Source organism: Neophocaena asiaeorientalis, unplaced genomic scaffold (genome assembly GCF_003031525.2).
Source record: "Neophocaena asiaeorientalis asiaeorientalis breed wild unplaced genomic scaffold, Neophocaena_asiaeorientalis_V1.1 scaffold129, whole genome shotgun sequence".
Taxonomy (NCBI): domain Eukaryota; kingdom Metazoa; phylum Chordata; class Mammalia; order Artiodactyla; family Phocoenidae; genus Neophocaena; species Neophocaena asiaeorientalis.
In genome coordinates this window covers 1,645,140-1,663,617 of record NW_020172446.1, presented here as the reverse complement: position 1 = coordinate 1,663,617, position 18,478 = coordinate 1,645,140, and the positions used below count along the sequence as shown (strand labels likewise).

The 18,478-nt window shown below is 35.0% G+C and overlaps 1 protein-coding gene across 9 annotated transcripts in view; it reads left to right on the top strand.

Annotated features, from left to right (window-relative positions):
* Nucleotides 1-16,679, top strand: part of ZNF207 (zinc finger protein 207) — a 17,672-nt gene extending 993 nt beyond the window's left edge. Inside the window, exons 2-13 of one of the 9 annotated variants that reach the window (XM_024735194.1) lie at nt 740-866; nt 5,085-5,223; nt 5,933-6,103; nt 6,223-6,298; nt 6,811-6,858; nt 7,936-8,006; nt 9,834-9,991; nt 11,166-11,258; nt 12,255-12,497; nt 13,084-13,243; nt 13,386-13,569; nt 16,662-16,679. In XM_024735194.1, the coding sequence (XP_024590962.1) occupies nt 740-866; nt 5,085-5,223; nt 5,933-6,103; nt 6,223-6,298; nt 6,811-6,858; nt 7,936-8,006; nt 9,834-9,991; nt 11,166-11,258; nt 12,255-12,497; nt 13,084-13,243; nt 13,386-13,546 (1,447 nt within the window). In that variant the 3' untranslated portion in view covers nt 13,547-13,569; nt 16,662-16,679. Of the gene's footprint in view, nt 1-739; nt 867-5,084; nt 5,224-5,932; nt 6,104-6,222; nt 6,299-6,810; nt 6,859-7,935; nt 8,007-9,833; nt 9,992-11,165; nt 11,259-12,254; nt 12,498-13,083; nt 13,244-13,385; nt 14,236-16,661 lie in introns of those variants that run through there. The other 8 variants (XM_024735186.1, XM_024735200.1, XM_024735179.1 and 5 more) reach the window with 8 other exon arrangements.
* Nucleotides 16,680-18,478: the final 1,799 nt, after the last annotated feature.

The window sequence follows — 18,478 nt, the reverse complement described above, 5'->3', positions numbered from 1 at the left end:
GTTGGTTTTATTTACTGTCTGGTACCTAAAACGCTGCATTTATTTATATAATAGTTGAAAACTGGTTACAGGTTTTGTAAAGTGCTTTTAGGAAAATCTGACAAGGGAGAGAAGAATTCTCAGCATTATTGACAGAACTTATCTGTGAGTTTATATACATTTTTGGGCGACAAATTCGTACGGAATTGCAAGCAGCTTTGTGGATTATTCATAGGAAATTGTCGCAATGAACTTATTTTCAGATTCTAAATAATATAAACATTAAATTTTAAATAGGTAAATTCTTAGTATTTTGATTATTTTTATCTTCTAATTTTTGAAGTTCTGTCCACATTAACTTCGGTTTTTTTTTTTTTTAAACATTTTGAACCCTTCCAGTTCACAGTGTGCATTTGTAAATGTTGAGACATTGAACAAAAGAAAAGTTAATTTAACATAAATCTGTGTGAAACGCGGGAATTTGACAAAATTATATTGCCTACTGAGATGTGTTTATTTAGGGGTGGTGAAGAGATAATGTGAGATTGTGAGCTTCCAGGACATTGAAAATTCCAAAATTATGTGGTAGGTTAATCTTTAGTTATATAATAATTATCAAAAGTAGACTTTATATAAAGTACTCTTGGTTTTAGCTGTTGCTTGTTTTTAATGTTACTACTATTCTCTTTCATTACAGATTTATTTTTTTATAGGCAGTGTCACTGTTGTGCTATTTTTGTACCTTAACAATAGTGATCAGGTATTGTAATAGAGATTTTGATGATGAGAAGATCCTTATACAGCACCAAAAAGCAAAGCATTTTAAATGTCATATATGTCATAAGAAATTGTATACAGGACCTGGCTTAGCTATTCATTGCATGCAGGTAAGGAGTTTCTTCTGTATTTAATTTTTGCTCTCTTGTAGTTTGGAAACAACATGAAAAAATCTTGAATTTCTCTTTGATAGCTGTAGAGGTTTTTTTTGTTGTTGTTTATTGCAAAAGATTAGATAAGATGACCAGTCAGCTTTAAAATAAAAAAAAAAACCTGTTCTTTAGCCATTGAGAAGATAAACAATTGATTTTTCATGTTTATAAAGAGTTTATGCTACTATTTACCTTTAAATTATTGATAATACCTTTTATCCTAGATTTAGATGGGTGACAATTAGGTTAAGATCACGAAGTATTTCGTCAGTACTTGGCTAAGAGAACAAGGATCAGTGATTTAAATTTTGTGGGCAGTCTGACCAAATCCAATCCCATAAGAATTAGTACATAATTAACCACCATTACTCACTGTCTTTGAACGATTTGTTAAAATCTGTTGCCTGGGGCTAAGCTACGATTTATTCCATGGACCTCTTTTGGAATGGTGGCGTGGTGTTTCACTTACTATTTTCTAGGTTTCTTGAGTTCTTTCACTACTAGGTGGGGAGGGCTTTGTAATTTATATTTTTGAAGATCTAATAAGTACCTTTTTTATTCAACATTATTTCTTCTACTTTTGCCAGTCCTAGAGCTGCCTGAATTTTTGCCTAATTGGACCCTAGAGAGATGTGAGATGAGCAAATCCCCATTCATTGGGAACTATTGTTGGTAGGAGGCAGGGAGGTAAATTAAAACAAGATATTGCTTCCCTGAGTTTAAAAATAAGTTTATAAAGATCTGTTTCACTCCAATTATGTCGCTATAGTAGCAATTCAGTATCCATTAAAAAATATGAGACCCACAATTTTCCACTGTGGTAGTCACTAGTTACTTGTGGCTATTTAAACAGAAATTTAAAAATTAAAACTTCAGTTTCTCAGTCACATTATAGTCACATTTCCTGTGCTCAGCCACAAGTGACTGGTGGATGACTATTGTATTGGATAGTACAGATGCAGAACATTACCATTTATCACAAAGTTTCTGTGAGACAGTACAGTGTTTTAGGCACTGAATATACAGCAGTGAATAAATTAAAGTCATCATTGTGGAGTTTAGATTTACATTGTGGAGGAGAACAATCTATAAATATTTAATTTTATGCTGATATGTGACAGAGAAAACTAAAACTAGGTAGGGGGGATAGGGGAGGGCCACAAGGTAGTACAGGCCTGAATGAGAAATTGACATCTGAACAGAGATCTGAAAGGAGGTGAGGGAGATTCCAGGGAACAGCAGATGAAAGACCTTCACGTCAGGAGCATTCTCCTTTATTGAGGGCAAGGACAGCAATGTGCTACTTTACATAGGAGGGTTTGCAGGCTATTGTAGGCCATTTTCTTTAATACTGAGTGAAATGGGAGGTTTTAGTTGAGATGTAACATGCTTTGGCACACTTTTTAAAGAGTCATTTTGGCTGCAGGGTTGAGAGTAGACTGTAGAGTGCAGTAAGACCACTTAGGAGACCAGGCAAGAGTGTTCAGGCAAGAGGTGATGGTGACAGAATTTGCTGATGAATTAGATGTGGAGTATGAGGAGTGGAGGATGTTCTGAAAGTTTTTGGCCTGAGCAGTGTGAAAAGTGAGTTACTGTATTCATTTGGCCCTTGGTATCCACATCTGCGTATTATACCGCAATTGAAATCGGTAAGTTGAATCCACGTGTACAGAATCCGTGGATACAGAGGGCTAACGGTACTGCACCATTTTATATAAGGGACTTGAGCATCCTTGGTATTGGGGGGAGTGGTCCTGGAACCAGTCATGCCTTGATATCAAGGGATGACTGTACTGAAATGTGGAAAGCTGCAGGAAAAATAGGCTTAGGGATGAGGCTATCAAGATCATCTTATGTTAATTTGAGTGTGGGTATGTTAGTTTTGAGATGTTGAGGAGGTCTGTTGAATATCCAGATGGAGAGGTCATATAAGCAGTTGAATCTACAGGTCTGCAGTTCAGAGAGGTTGGAGCTGGTGATAGAAATTTGGGGGGGATACAGTATAAGGATGGCTATTTTAAGCCATGATATTATATGTCCTTAGGGAGTAGAATATAGATAGAAAAGTGGTGCCAACGACACCACCTTGGGCCGCCACTCCCAGCATTTAGAGGTCAGAAGATTAAAAGAAACCAATCAAGATTGAAAAGGTAGGAAAACCAAGAGAGTAGTGCCGTGGAAGTCAAATGAAGTGTTTCAAGGAGTGAGTTATTTATTTAAGTCAAACACTGGTGGTAGGTTAGTTAAGCCCAGGACTAAGATTGCATTAATCAAACTAGAGGTCATTGGTTACTTGCCAGAGTGATTTCCTAGAATGTAGAGGATGAAAGGCTGATAGGAATGCTTGCAAGGGAAAATGAGAGGGGAAAGTAGAGGTGCTATTTCAAGGAGTTGTACTATAGGGAAGAGCAGAGAAATGGAGTGAGTGGAAACTGGAAGATTAGTTAAGAAACTATTAGTAATAATCTTTAATTGACTAAGTGCTTCTATTTATATGTTCTTACCATGATTTCACAGGAGCTTGTGAGATAGGCATGGCAGTTAAATCAGACACATGCTGGAGTTTTATAGATTAGTTTAGGACATTAGTAATTTAGATACTTTACGTCAATGTTTGCGCCTATCTTTTCAGCCGAGACCATACTAATTTCTACTATGTAAGACTAAGAAATCTAATTCTGGCTGTAACATAAGGTTGGGAAGATTTTGAGTGCATGGCGTTATTTTTTCTTCTCTTTCCAATACCTTTTAATTAAGATATTTCTTTCTTTCATCACTTAGAAATGTAGTGAAAACTAGTTAATGTGTATGTGAATGTAATTGTATTTTTTCAGAGAACATATATATGAGTTACTTCATCTGCCTTCATCAAGAGAAGTAACATGTTACAAAAAATTTAGGAAATGGTGATTGTCATTTATTGAGTAGCTTTATTCCTGGATCTTTTAATCACAATAAGATAATTTGTGAATTTGATTTGCATATCACTTTTTAAAATCTTTGAGATACTCCTCCAGGAAAATACTTAGTTTTCTTTAATTACCTTTCTATTCTTCCATGAAAGTGTCTTGGAAGGAAAGAAAAATTGAGTGTTACTTGGACCAATATATCCAAGTCATTAACCTAAATAAGTGGTTCTCAAACTTGAGTATGCAAAGGAATCACCTTGAAGTCTTGCTAGATAGATTTGCAGTTCCACCCAAGAGTTTCTGATTCAGTAGGGCTCAGGTGTGGCCTGATAATTTGCATTTCTTATTTATTGTTTTAAAATTTTTATTGGCATAGAATTTGCATTTCTAATAAGCTTCCAGGTGAAGCTGATATTTTAGGCAAAATACTTTGACATCCTTTAGCCTAAGTTAATACCTTTTGTGGAAGAAACCAAGACCGACAGGGGTTTTAGCATATTGGCAAAAGTTATTCGCGTTTTAGGGTTAGAAATGTTTGATGTAGCAAAACCATACAGTGAAAAAAGGTGCTAGATAGATCCCGTGTTTTATTTTACAATAAAACCTCTGAAGGACTTCTTTTTGTGATCTGCCAAATAAATTCAGAGGTGGAAAGTGACAGGATCAATACTGTGGCAGTGTTAAGCTCTTCAGGTGACTCATGGGTTACGGGTAATGCTAATTGGAAATGTCACTTTTGTGGTTTGTAGCTACTAGCTGTCTCAGCATACATTCTTGGAAAATTTACTTTATTCTAATACTTAATTTTAAGACTTCATAAGCTTTACTTAGTTCAGACTTCACACTTCCCTGATTTGAGTAGCACTATTAGTTCATTGTTAATAATTCAAGCAATCAAGGTTATAAGGTAAACTTGAAATTGTTTTTTGAGCCCTTGCTATGTGCTTCACATTGCCAAGTGCTTTTTACATACACAGTATCTTTTTTAATCCTAAAAATGACCCCAGAAGTTAGGTGCTGAATAGGTGAAGTAAACTGAGGCTTAGGTCAAAGAATTTGCCTAATCTCACATAGCTAATAGGCCATAAAGCTGGGGGTTGAATCCACATAGTCTCACTGTGGAACCCGTCATTCTTAACCATTATACTAAGTGGTCTCTGAGTAATTTAAAATTACTCTTTAAAAGACTTTCATGAGGCACTTTTGTCTATCTAATGGAAGGTTTTTGTTTTGTTTATGTGGGGTCTTTTTGGTTTTTTAATGTTAGGTGCATAAAGAGACAATAGATGCAGTACCAAATGCAATACCTGGGAGAACAGACATAGAGTTGGAAATATATGGTATGGAAGGTATTCCAGAAAAAGACATGGATGAAAGAAGACGACTTCTTGAACAGAAAACACAAGGTAAATGCTAAGATGTATGCTTTTTCTTGATACAGCTTAACTAGTGAGAGTATTATTACAATATTTTCAAGTATAAATTTAATGGTAGATGTTAGTTCTATTCAGAATTTCAATTTGAGGTTTTTTTGTCTTATGTTTGAAGTTAATGTATCTTATTTGTATATGTGGTAGCATTTGGATCATTCCATACATTTATTATATTTTTACTCATAACTGAATTCCAGGTGGATTTAGCAAGTGTTGAGTCCTTTGAAAAGGAAGGTAGCTTGTTTTGATTTATGAAACCACTAATTGTAAATTTTTTTAGTGGTGTATTTGACTTGGGATTTGCAGCCCTCTCCTATCCAAATGATAGAAACTTACTAATAAACTATGAAGTCTTTTGTTTTGGAAAGCATTCTGGAGAGGTCAGACTAGTTTTCATAGTTCACCTTTTGGAGTGGAATAGAAAGCTGTTCTTTAAAAGTATAACTGCTTTAGGAAAATGTTCTTTACCTACCATAGAATAGGGAAAGGATGTTAACCTTCTTGCTTAATACAGATTGAAAAAACATTTAAAGAGTAAAGAGCAGTGTTAACTGAGTTTTTTTGGAAGAAAAATCTCAGGAGCTACTTGCACTGAAATAAAAATTTTTAATGTTGAATGTCTTAAACTTGCTTAGGTTTTCTTTTTTTACTCTATGGGAAAAATTAATTTAAACTTTTTTAGCAGAGAGTCAAAAAAAGAAGCAACAAGAGGATTCTGATGAATATGATGATGATGACTCTGCAGCTTCAACTTCATTTCAGCCACAGCCTGTTCAACCTCAACAAGGTTATATCCCCCCAATGGCACAACCAGGACTACCACCAGTTCCAGGAGCACCAGGAATGCCTCCAGGTAGTACATAAGGCTTCTTACAACTTAACATTCTCAGGTCTTTGTTGATACAGTTTAGAAGTATTAATTTTTTCCTCTTAACCCTTTTTTATTTTTTTGGTTGAAATACTTGTTTGTAGGCATACCTCCGTTAATGCCAGGTGTTCCTCCTCTGATGCCAGGAATGCCACCAGTTATGCCAGGAATGCCACCTGGGTAAGAAAACTCTTTTAAGTGACTTGTGGGCTTGTGCCTAGAATGATCTTTTTCAACTTGGGTGTGTTACATCACTTAAATGTTACTTTGCTGTGTTTTTTTTTTCTTTTTTTTCTTTTTGCTTCTAAAAGGTATGGGCTCTGTAACTATTAAACTTACCTAATAAAGGGATCTACTAATAAATTTAAGGAATATAAATTTGACTCTGAAGAGAATAGATTTTTGGGTTTTAGGATGTATGTAGGCAGCCATCTGCTTCAGTTGCATCTGATGTAATTAAAGTAGTTGGTTGTAGATTTGAGTTTCTGAGATTCAAAACTGTCCATGACACTTTGTAGTTGTGAGAAGCAAACTGTATTTATTTGTCAAGTCATCAAGAACTAAAATGAATATGAGGTGCTCGTGCCCATCACTTTTATTTAAATATTGTTGGATGTGAGAGGTATACAATACACTTTCCCACTGTATTTTGAAAATCAGTTAGATTTTGATTTTGTCATACATTTTCACAGATTGCATCATCAGAGAAAATACACCCAGTCATTTTGCGGTGAAAACATGTAAGCATCTCATTCGTAATGTAATTCAGGAGGTATAATCATAATGTCATTTTTTTGTGTGTTTAATGGTATCTATTAAGTTGACTTCAGAAGTTTTCTAATCTTCCTTACTAAAACTTCTAAACTTTGCAAACTGATTGACACAGATCTCTGAAAGGAGGGAACTAAAACATCTGTGAGGAAATCGTAATAGACTCATATAAACAAAGCATTTTCTAATTGTGCAGCTGTTTTCCCCAAACTGCTAAAAGTAAGGGGACTTAGTAAAAAGGGGTGATATTTAAGAAAGAGTATATATTCCTTTGCCAAATTACGTGCTGTGTTACTATAGAAGGTAATTGATTTTTCTTCTAATAAAACCTATATATAGAAGTTATTCTGATAAGAATCCTAAATCATTAATTCACAAACTTGGTAATTTTTTAAGTGAATTGGACACTGATATTTGAAGGTGAGCTCTTTTAAGGAAAGGAAAACAAATATGGGTTGTGTTTTTAAGTCCTGATTTAGTGATAGCAACTTTGTACATGAGAAGTAGGGATTCTGAGTTTACTTTTGATTATCTTTAATTTTGATGGTAGTTTTTCCGTGCCTGTCCAAAACAAATCTTTACTCCACAGAGTACATTCAGTATTTTCTTTTTGAAAAAATCTGATAACTCTAAAATATAGAGGGTTTTTTTTTTTTTGATTAATATTCTGTGGATATTTTCCAAGTGAGACAAAAGGTGATTTTGTTTTCCAGTTACGCACATTTTGGATAAGGCCTCTTGTTTATATTAAGGAGAGTATAATAATTGTTTTCAATGACTTTAAATGTATTAAAATGTTCTGTTAACAAAGACTGAATTTTTTCCCCTATTTTACTGGTAAACCAAAGAGTTCGCTGGTTTTTAGGGAATTTATTTTGATAGAATTGTTTTAGTGTGTTGTGTGTTCTTTCAGCTTGATTGATTTCAATATTAGGGGTCAAATTCAAGTCTTATCTATTGTTGTTTCAGGCTTTAGCCAAAATATTTTCTAACGTTTTATACTGTTAATTAACTTTAGTTGTCTCTTGAAATTTGCTTTCTAATAGAATGATGCCGATGGGTGGAATGATGCCACCTGGACCGGGAATACCACCTCTGATGCCTGGTATGCCACCAGGTATGAAATGTTAGACAGTTTCCTTTTTAATATGACAGAAGTGCTTTATTCTTAAGTATTTTAGACAGCAGATTTGTGGGCATTGGTGCAGGGTTTTTTTGTTTGTTTTTTTGCGGTACGCGGGCCTCTCACTGTTGTGGCCTCTCCCGTTGCGGAGCACAGGCTCCAGACACGCAGGCTTAGCGGCCATGGCTCACGGGCCCCGCTGCTCCGCGGCAGGTGGGATCTTCCCAGACTGGGGCACAAACCTGTGTCCTCTGCATCGGCAGGCGGACTCTAAACCCCTGCGAGGTGCAGTTTTAAAATTGGTGTAATTTTTAAAGTTTCTATAGGTTAGTGACTTCTTTTTAAAATTACTGTGAGAAATGTAATGATCTCGTTTTGTTCTGAGTTCCGAGTTTTGAAATAGATAGTAAAAGTAGTCCTCAAAGCCACCAGAATGAGTCACTGAGCCTGTGACTTAAGAGTGGTTATATCTGTTAGGAATATTTTAGGCAAGTACTGGAGACTCTTAACAAGTAATAGAGAAATCCAACAAACTATTAAACAACGTAGGTGTTTATTATCTTACTCAACCTAAAAGTGGTAGACTCAGTGGCTCCAGTGATAACAAGAACCCATACTTAAAAAATTTTCCACTTTGCCAACCTTAGCTTTCTCTCTCAGACATGTAACTCAGAAGTTACAAAATCTCAGGCAAGAAAGGGTGCTTTCCTTTTTCTTGTATTAGGGAACAAAGTAACTTTCCCAGAATCTCCTTAGCCTCTTACATATCATTGGCCAGAAATAGGTCTAATGGAGCTTCTAGGTGCGGGGAAGCATGGGAAATAAAGTACCTTGACTTTTTAGCCTACAGTGTGGGGAAAGGGATTTGGTTAGCCCAGTAAATGTGCCACAGAGGTCTTCATGAGGCTTTCTGAGTCCATTGCCTAGCGTTTTAATCCTAGCAAGTTTGGTTTGCAGTCCATAGCAGATTCAGATGTACTCAAGTGATAGTTGGTTTAAAGGGAACAGAAAAATAAAGCAGCAGCAAAATTTGAATCATGCCAGTGCAATCATTAATTTATAGGCAACAGCTTCACATACATCATGCTCTGAGATAATTTTAGGCATTTAAATGAATACAGAAAAATAACCTATGTTCATTTGGTAATGTGAAGTCGGTAAAAGTTTTAAGTTACATTGAGGAACTTCAAAGAATGCCTAGTGGTATATTTTAGGAAAATTTGTGTATTTAAAGCACACTTAAAGGAATAACTAAGTTTCTGGAATAATTTTTATGGGTATTTGACCTATTAACAGTTTTTATTGTAGTTCGCATTAGAGTTCTGGAAACATCTGTCGTTAGATGATTGAAATAATTCTGTATGTTTCAAAAATTTGCTGCATCAGTAATATCAATAAGCCTAATTGTGGCTTTGCCCATATACAGGGTTTCTAGTGGTATCTTTCATGTCCCCAAATTCTGAAGAGACGCAAAGGTGTAGAAAGTTGGAGGCAAAACTGTTACAAGGGGGCAGGTGCCCAAGTACTTTGGGCTTCATTGAGTTCAGCAGTCAGTCATCAGTATTGATAACTTCATAGTATAGAATCTTGTTTTGTGTGTGTCTGTGCCTCACGGCTTATGAGATCTTGGTTCCCTTACCAGGGATTGATCCCGGGCCATAGCAGTGAAAGCCGAGTCTTAACCACTGGACTGCCAGGGAATTTCCTTGATTCATTTTTAATTTAATTTAGTATGTCTTAATGGCAAAGTTTTGAGGAAGTATTTTTTCTGAACTAAATGTTTCAGCAACAGGGTCCCACTCAAGTATTTCTCCTCTGCAGGTATGCCCCCTCCTGTTCCACGTCCTGGAATTCCTCCAATGACTCAAGCACAGGCTGTTTCAGCGCCAGGTATTCTTAACAGACCACCTGCACCAACAGCAACAGTTCCAGCTCCACAGCCTCCAGTTACTAAGCCTCTTTTCCCCAGTGCAGGACAGGTAAGGTGAAATTTCTGAAAAAGAGCGTGCTTATGTTTAAAGGTAAAGTGGAGTTCACTGAACTCTTTGAAAATGTCAAGTCATTTTAAAAATTGTAATCTTCTTAATACAGTTTATTAACTATACTGAAGAAGTGGTGTTCTCTTCCATTTTTGCACACATTGATTTCCTTTACTCATAAAATGTTGACTGGAACCAGAAAATAGTGTAGTATGTTATTTTTTTGTAGTTGTGAACTCTGGTTATTCTTAGCTTTAGTTAGAAATGAAAATTTAATTTCTGGGAACTTAAATACATAAAAATGTTATGAGGTCCTCCTTTACCTAATGAGCTATGAGCAGAATGAAAACCAAAGTCAAAAAATCCTAAGACCTTAGCAAATAATTTTGGGGCTCTTCCTTTAGTCTAGAATTGTGACAGACAGTAGTGCCTCACTGTTGCTGGAAGGGCATCATTTAACGTCTTTTGACCTAGTCACACTCATATTTCCTACTCGTCCTTTTTTTTTTTTCCTCCCCAGAACTCAGAAGCAAAAAATCCTTCTTTTATATATAGTATGTATATAATGGTTGTTACCTTCACTTTTTCCCCCCCGTTTGATTCAGAGTTAAGCAGATGTATTTAATTCATTCAGAATTGAGACACTCAGGATGTATGTTCTTCATTGTTCACCTTAAAATTATCCCTTAGATGTTTTCTTTTTTCAATTTTTTTTCTGTTTGTAGTTGCTAAATTAAAAGCATTACTTTTTAAGTACATTAACATGTTTTTGAGGTGGGGGGATTTTGTTTATTTTGTTTATCCTATTAATAAACTTTGGGCAAAAATTGTAGTTATCGATGGAGAATTGGATTGAAGTGTCAATAATGCATCATTGTTCTCAGTTTAAGGTTTCAGTTTTGAAATATCATAGTGTAAAACGTTAGTTTAGGGGAAAAAACCTGTGGTTAATTAGGTTTATTGGTGTAGAATTTAAAAAGTTTTTTTGAGGCTCATAGTGTCACTCTGTTTATTGTAAATGCATAAACTGCCTGCCTCTATAAAACAGATTTGATTGCATTGTATTTTGCATTTAGAAAAATGCAATCTATACTGGAAAAAAAGTCTACCACGTGGCTTATTTTCACCCATTTGTTTGGAGACTTTTCATTGTTTCCTTTCTTTTATGCTACAGATGGGGACACCTGTAACAAGCTCAAGTACAGCTTCATCCAATTCAGAAAGTCTGTCTGCGTCTTCTAAAGCTCTGTTTCCTAGCGCAGCACAAGTACGCAGGAAGTTGCAGTTTAAAATTGTTAAAAATGGCTTTATAACTTCATTAACCCTTTGGACCCTACTTTAAAACTAAATCTTTTCCCAAAAATACGTTTAATTTTTCTAAAGTAAAATTAATGGCTTATAAATCAATGGTATTTGAAAATTTGAACCGCATACTAATAGAAAAAAATATACCCCAAACTTCTATGGTTCTAAAGGGTTAAAAGCATGTAAGCAGTAAATGCATTTTAGTGGCCAGTGGTTAGCCTGATGCATGATTAAGCTATTCTGTTTTATGCTGTTTAATGCATCACATATAATGTAAGGAAATTTAGTACTCTGCATTTGATTCTAAAAGTTGGCCTAGTTTACATGTTTCAGATGTTCAGTGTTATGAAAAGTAACAAATTGATTACTTGGTAACGTTATACTTAAAAGCTTACTAAACCCTTTAGTCCATCATAATAATCTAGCCATCGTTAATTGGGAGGGCATTGTATTACTATATAAAGAATAGTTGTGAAGGACATATCTTTAATATGTTACCATTGGTAGTTATTATTTATGTTATACTTAGTAACTGAAATTTATCCAAACATTTGTATTCTATAATTTCTAACAATTTTTTTTGAGCTCCTTGGTAGATTAATTTTAAAAAGGAATTTAGAATGATGATAATAGAAAATATACTATTCCATTATATGATAATATCTTCAATTAGGAATAAATACAAAGCTTTGTAAATTAAGTAATTTCTGGTGAGGAGATAGATGATATCTGAGAAGTTATATAAGCAGTCTAACTTGTTTCTTGTTTCCACTGCTGTGGTTTGGATGTACATCTTTTGGTATTATGTGTTATCTTGAATTTTGTGGATTGTTCGTGATTTTAACTTTAAGTTTTGTCCCTTATTGAATGTTAGTGTCTTGTTTTTAAGTTAAATAGGTAGTAGATATATTCACTTTTGGGTTTTGAAGTTTTGTTGATGAAAAATAATGTTTTACAGGCTCAGGCAGCTGTCCAAGGACCTGTTGGTACAGATTTCAAGCCCTTAAATAGTACCCCTGCAACAACTACAGAACCCCCAAAGCCTACATTCCCTGCATATACACAGTCTACAGCTTCAACCACTAGTACAACAAATAGCACTGCAGCTAAACCAGCAGCTTCAATAACAAGTAAGCCTGCTACACTTATGACGACCAGTGCAACCAGTAAGTTGATCCATCCAGATGAGGATATATCGCTGGTAAGTTGTTTACATTTTTTAGTAGCAGAGTTTGATTGAGTACTGTGGTAGCAACTTGTCCATTTGAAAAGTTTTAATTTGTATACCAGTGGTCTTATGATCTGATTGAATGCTAAGTGATTTTTATCATTCTGATTTTTAAGAACCACAAAACAAAGTGAATATTGCATGTTTTGATCTTAGATACATCCCCCCTAAGACTATTTCTAAAAGAAGACAGTAAGTTGGGTTCTTACTCTCTCAAAAATTATTTTTGTTCATAAATTTAATTAATTGAAGAAACAAGTGTGAGATAGAGTCTGCAGGTCCCTTGCAGTCCATATACCTTCTTCATTACACAGTTTCTTGCTGAAGCAATTTATAATTTCTGGAAAGTTGTTCAATATAACGTGCTTCAAATATAAAAATAGGTAACGTTTTCTTAAGGCATCAAGATTTTAAGTTGGACTGGTTTGTGGGGTGAAAGTAATTGGGATGTAAGGGAACATTTAAAAATTAGTCTCACTCTATAAAGACTTTAGATGCTTACCTTCATGCTTAACTCCCTGTGTTCAGATGTTCACATTTCACATATTTTTATTCCTAGGAAGAGAGAAGAGCACAGTTACCTAAATATCAACGTAATCTTCCTCGACCAGGACAGGCTCCCATTGGTAATCCACCTGTTGGACCAATTGGAGGTATGATGCCACCACAGCCAGGCATCCCACAGCAACAAGGAATGAGACCCCCGATGCCGCCTCATGGTATTCCTCTTTCTACATTTATTTTATTTAGTGGATATTCTGAGTGTACGCATGAAACAGATTTATCTGCAAAATGCATTGCATTTAAAAGTACAAGGCACAGACTCAATCTATTTTTTTGTGTTTTAAATGTGTTTTTTAGGTCAGTATGGTGGTCATCATCAGGGCATGCCAGGTTATCTTCCTGGTGCTATGCCGCCGTATGGGCAGGGACCGCCAATGGTGCCCCCTTACCAAGGTGGGCCTCCTCGACCTCCGATGGGAATGAGACCTCCTGTAATGTCGCAAGGTGGCCGTTACTGATCTTACTTCATCCAGTCTAATAGGTTTGGAGATTAAACCTTTTCTCAACTTGTGCTGTTTATATAGCCAAGCTTCCGTCAATAAGGCTTCATTGTGACTTTAACAAACATTATCTTCCCACATACCAGGAACTATTGGACATTTATTTTACATGGGAAAATTTATTTGGAATAATAAAGCAGGAACTTTTCCTGAAGTTGCAATTTATACTGTATGGCTTCTTTTTCATGTTTCATCTAGGTTTTTAGAAGTGAAGTATAGTAAATTTGGTTCGTTATATTGTGAAGGCGCTGGAATTACATGAACATACCACCCTAATAAAGGCAAGTTCTGTAAGCTTATGTTGCTATTTGTAAAGTTATGCCTTCACAGCATTTCAGATGCTGTTGGACTTCATGTCCCCAACCTAGCTTGGTGAGGGCTGTAACTGTCTTCAAGTACCTGTACATTGGAAGTCTGAATGTGTAACAATATTTAATGTATTTAGAGTTCCTCATGTTTCAGGGTTTAAGAAATCTGACCCACCAAGGTCATGTGACTTTTCTGTACTGTTAAACTTCATTGTAATAAAATGAGAGAAAAATTTATGCCTTTTTATTCATAACCCAGCTGTGGACCACTGCCTGAAAGGTTTGTACAGATGCATGCCACAGTAGACGTCCACATAATAAAATTCGTAGTTATACCAATGCAGTTTTGATATATCATTGGATTCTGTCTTTGAATTGTAGGTTATTCCTTAGCTGCATGTTTTAAACTGGACAGTATATGTAGAATTGTATGTTAGTCCTTCAGTTGACAGAAAAACTTAGATATACCTATGAGTCATTACATGGGTATGAAATCTTTGTATTGTGTCACCTTTCCACCCCCTTGGTGTGTCAATATATGTTAGCTATCATAGATATTTGAAATGTAAACCTTAATATTCCCTCCTTCCTGCTGATGTTTAGAGCCTAGTGCCAGACCCATTCATTTCCTTCTGATTATTTTTGAGACTGCGGTACTGTGTGGACCTCAGAAGCTTTTCAGGTGCAAACTTCTAGAAGCTTAGGTGCATGCAGTAATAGCCTTCTGTACTGTTAATGACTGGTATATATTCTAATGTTATGATGAGCATCTAAATGTGCCTCTGTTAAGATGGTTAACAGATGGATTTGAAATTTTTTATTTTATTATGTTCCTGGAAGATTACATTATTTCTTTGATTAAATGGCTACCTTCTGTTATTATTAAGCCTAAATGGCTTTTTACTGTTAACCTTTTCATCCTTGGAAATTTGAATGTTCAACTGTGTTCTATGGAGAACTTTTCTGTAGAGATGACCGCTATTATTCAGTATCTTATGTTGCAAGTCTCATATATTAATAGCCTTGTTGACCTCTTTTTGGCATCCATTTTTTTGATCTTCATTTTTGCAGAGTACTTTTATGACTAAGTATCAAATGACCTGTTACAAAGTATAATTATTAATATATTATGAACTCAGGTTTAGTTTTCCTCAATATAAAGTTAAGACAGCTAAGAAAATAGCATTTCTTTATAACCTTTATGTGAAGGTGTAGGTATAAGGCACAGAATCTGAAGTTTTGTTTAAACAAAAGAAAGCTTTAACCATGTAAGAAAATACTGAAAGATGTTTTAATTATCATAAAAGAGTGTATATAAGTGACAAGTAAAAGTCATTCATCTTAAACAAAACATTGTAAGTATTAACAAAGCTGAGTGTTATTTTAAATCTGCTATTCTGCTCCAGTGGTTTTATAGCTCCTGTGCTATTTTTGAGGGTCAAAAAATTTCATAGTTTGAAAAGGCAATATGCATGTATCGCCAAGAATGCATTTGTTCCTGCTGCCAGCAGCCATGTCTCTACCCCTTTCTCACCAAACGCCAAACGCCTGTCTACGTAAATAGTTTTGAAATTATCATATACTTCTTAGATTTGGCAGCATGTTTATCATACTGCCAAAGAAAGACCTGTGTTGAAAATCTTTTAAGGTAAAAATGACATAATTAAGTTTAGAATTATTAAATAGGAAATATTCTCCCAAACCAAATGTCTCTCAAGCATTTCATGTACAGGCTTATCAACAAACTACGAATGGATTATAGCAGTGGGGGAGAGGAATCAGGAAGAGGGAAAAAAATGGGTTAGTAATATTTCAAAAATTATGCAAAGCTTGATTTGCATTTGATGCAAAGAGAACTGATATATTGAGGTTTGTTGCTTTCTGAGGTCAGAAAGGAGAAAATATTGCCACTTTTAAAGAAGTGATAGAATTCTAATTAAAAGTTAATTCAAAATGTTATGCACAACACTTAGGCACATCATTCATCTGTTGTATTTTGTAGGTATATGGCTCAGATGGTGCCCATTTGGTATGTGTAATTTGTGCATGCATCAGAGTGTAATTAAGCTTCTAGAAAATATCTTTTACCTAATTGCTTCTGGGGTCCATAGTAAATCACGAGTGGAACAAATTATGTTGAAATAATTAACTCTGACTTACGCTTTCTTAAAGAATAGATGGAGTTGAAATAAACTTCATCTGCCCTCACAGAAGACAGCTTTGGGACTTGGTATATACCGGCAGGCATTGTGATTGCCATAATTTAGGAAGTTGTAAGATTAATGGGGCTGCCAGTTTGGCTCTACCTTACATCCACTGTTACCACTTTCTTTAAAGAAACAAAAACGATTTTTGTCTGGCACTAGTTTCTATTGTGTGTATGACAGTAACAAGACCAGCAGGTGAGGACCAACTTTTGAGTGGCTGCTGGATATCATTTGATTTGAATACTATTTTAGCAATCTTTCACACTTTTACTGTTAGGAATGGGGTAAATATTCTTTGAGCACTCCTGTTCCACTGATCAAGTCACATACTGAACTTAAACTCAGTTTAATTAAATTTAATTATTTGCAGAGGGGGGCGAGATTCCCAGTAAAAGTATGGGCTCAGAGTGGAATTATAGGACAATAGATTTTTTTTTTTTTTAAAGAGCTACTCTTTTTTTCCTTTGCTTGCTTGATCATTGGGATTTTTTTAAATGCATGTCTTTTACATTAATTGGGTAATGTTTTTCTAAAATTAAAATTTTCTTCTTCCTATAGCCCTGCCATAGGACAGGCTGAGGCTGAGTCTCAGTGTTGCCCTGTTCAGTCTGAGGCAAGTGGGATTTATTTTATTCCTTATAGGGGCTTTCACAGCTTTATGGCTGTTGGATATTCATGTCCCCAAACTTGCAGCAAGTTTGGTGAAGGCCCCTAAATTTAATTAAATTTAGGATTTTTATACTCTTTTGGCAGAGAAGGCTCTATATTAATATTCACGTTTGACTGTGGTGTTAATAAACAGAAAAAAGTATTTGACATGTAATTTTATGTAATTTACTTTGTGTTACATAATATTTAACAGCCTCAGTAAAGGTGATGTTATTTATATTGAACTTGAGTAAATTGACAAAATTTGACGTTCTTGATTTGGAGGCATGAAATGTTTTCATTCAAATTTTCCCTTTCACTTTTAGGAAAACCTTACTGGTTATTTTCTCCTCAAACTATTAAATTTAACCTCAAGGATAATAATCATTGGAAATGCCACTGGATACTGAAATCTGCATTTTTAATCCCAAAGTTATGCATTGAATGTTAAGGTTGAAAGGTCATCTGGAAATGCTTGTGACTTTTAATATTTCCAAATTTCACCACATTAGAGCAAATGTTAATGTAGAGCCCTGTGAAAAGTGGGAAGATGGTGTGTATGTGTGGTATGTATGCGTATACACTACACATTTGATATAATAAAAGAGTTTGGGTATTACACACTTAGCAGTATGGATGGATTACAAATTTTCAGGCAGCCAAACAAATTGTTTCACATAGTAAAGTTTAGTATATTGAATTGTGGTTTTGGAACGATTATTTTGAGTTTCATTTTTATCCTTACTGAACAATATTTGATGCAATATGCACACATGAAAAACACCTGTGTTTGTTTCCAACTAAAAATTGCTTTTATTTGGTGGGAAAAGTTGTGTTTATGTGTGTATGTTGTAGTGGGCAAGTAACAGGGGAACTGAAAGAGAGGCCAGAACATTAACTTGGATTACTTTTGTTCCTTCCCGTGTTAAAGCCACTGTTCTATGCAGATAGCATTTTCCTCTGAACAGTAACAGTTCACTTATAGTACAATGTTTAGCAAACCCAGGCTTGTGTTTCTATGTGGTTTTAATTCTTGGAAACATAAAGAAGAAAAACGAATTAAATGAATTCCAAATTTTCACCTCTGTAATTAGAATATAAGCTTTTCTCTGTAACTGAATCATGGAAAAAAGATATTAATGTTTGAAAAAAGAATTGTGTCACAACAAAAAAATTCCACTGGAATATTTTACTACCTGCTCAATAACTGCATCTTTTAAGACTCCTCAGTTGGAGTTGTTTTCTGTTGCATCCATCATTCCCCAATATACTGAACTATTCAAGAGTGAAGTTGCTTGTCCTAATTCTAATAGTGATCATTGAAATAATTATAATTGAAATACCCTCTTAAACGCTTGAGTACTGGGGTGGGAGGGATTTTCTAAGGGAGACATAATTTGTTGAAGGTGATACAGATATCTAAGATGTAGGTTCTTCGATCTTTGTAGTCCTCTGACTCAGACAAATACAGTTTTGAGAGTAACTTTCAGGTATCTATTATATCCACAGGTAAAACTTGGTAAATTACTGAAAGGAAATGTTGAAGTCACTTCTTTACTGAGATGAAATTTTGTTTAAGTAAACTGACACTTGTATCGGTTAGGGGATTTTTTAAAAAGTAGTAAACATGTTCCCTAAAATTTTGTGTAAATCAAGTATGTCTTTTTTTAAAGGCGGTATTTATCTACCCTATTGAATAACCTTTGTATGTTATTCCAAAATGAAAC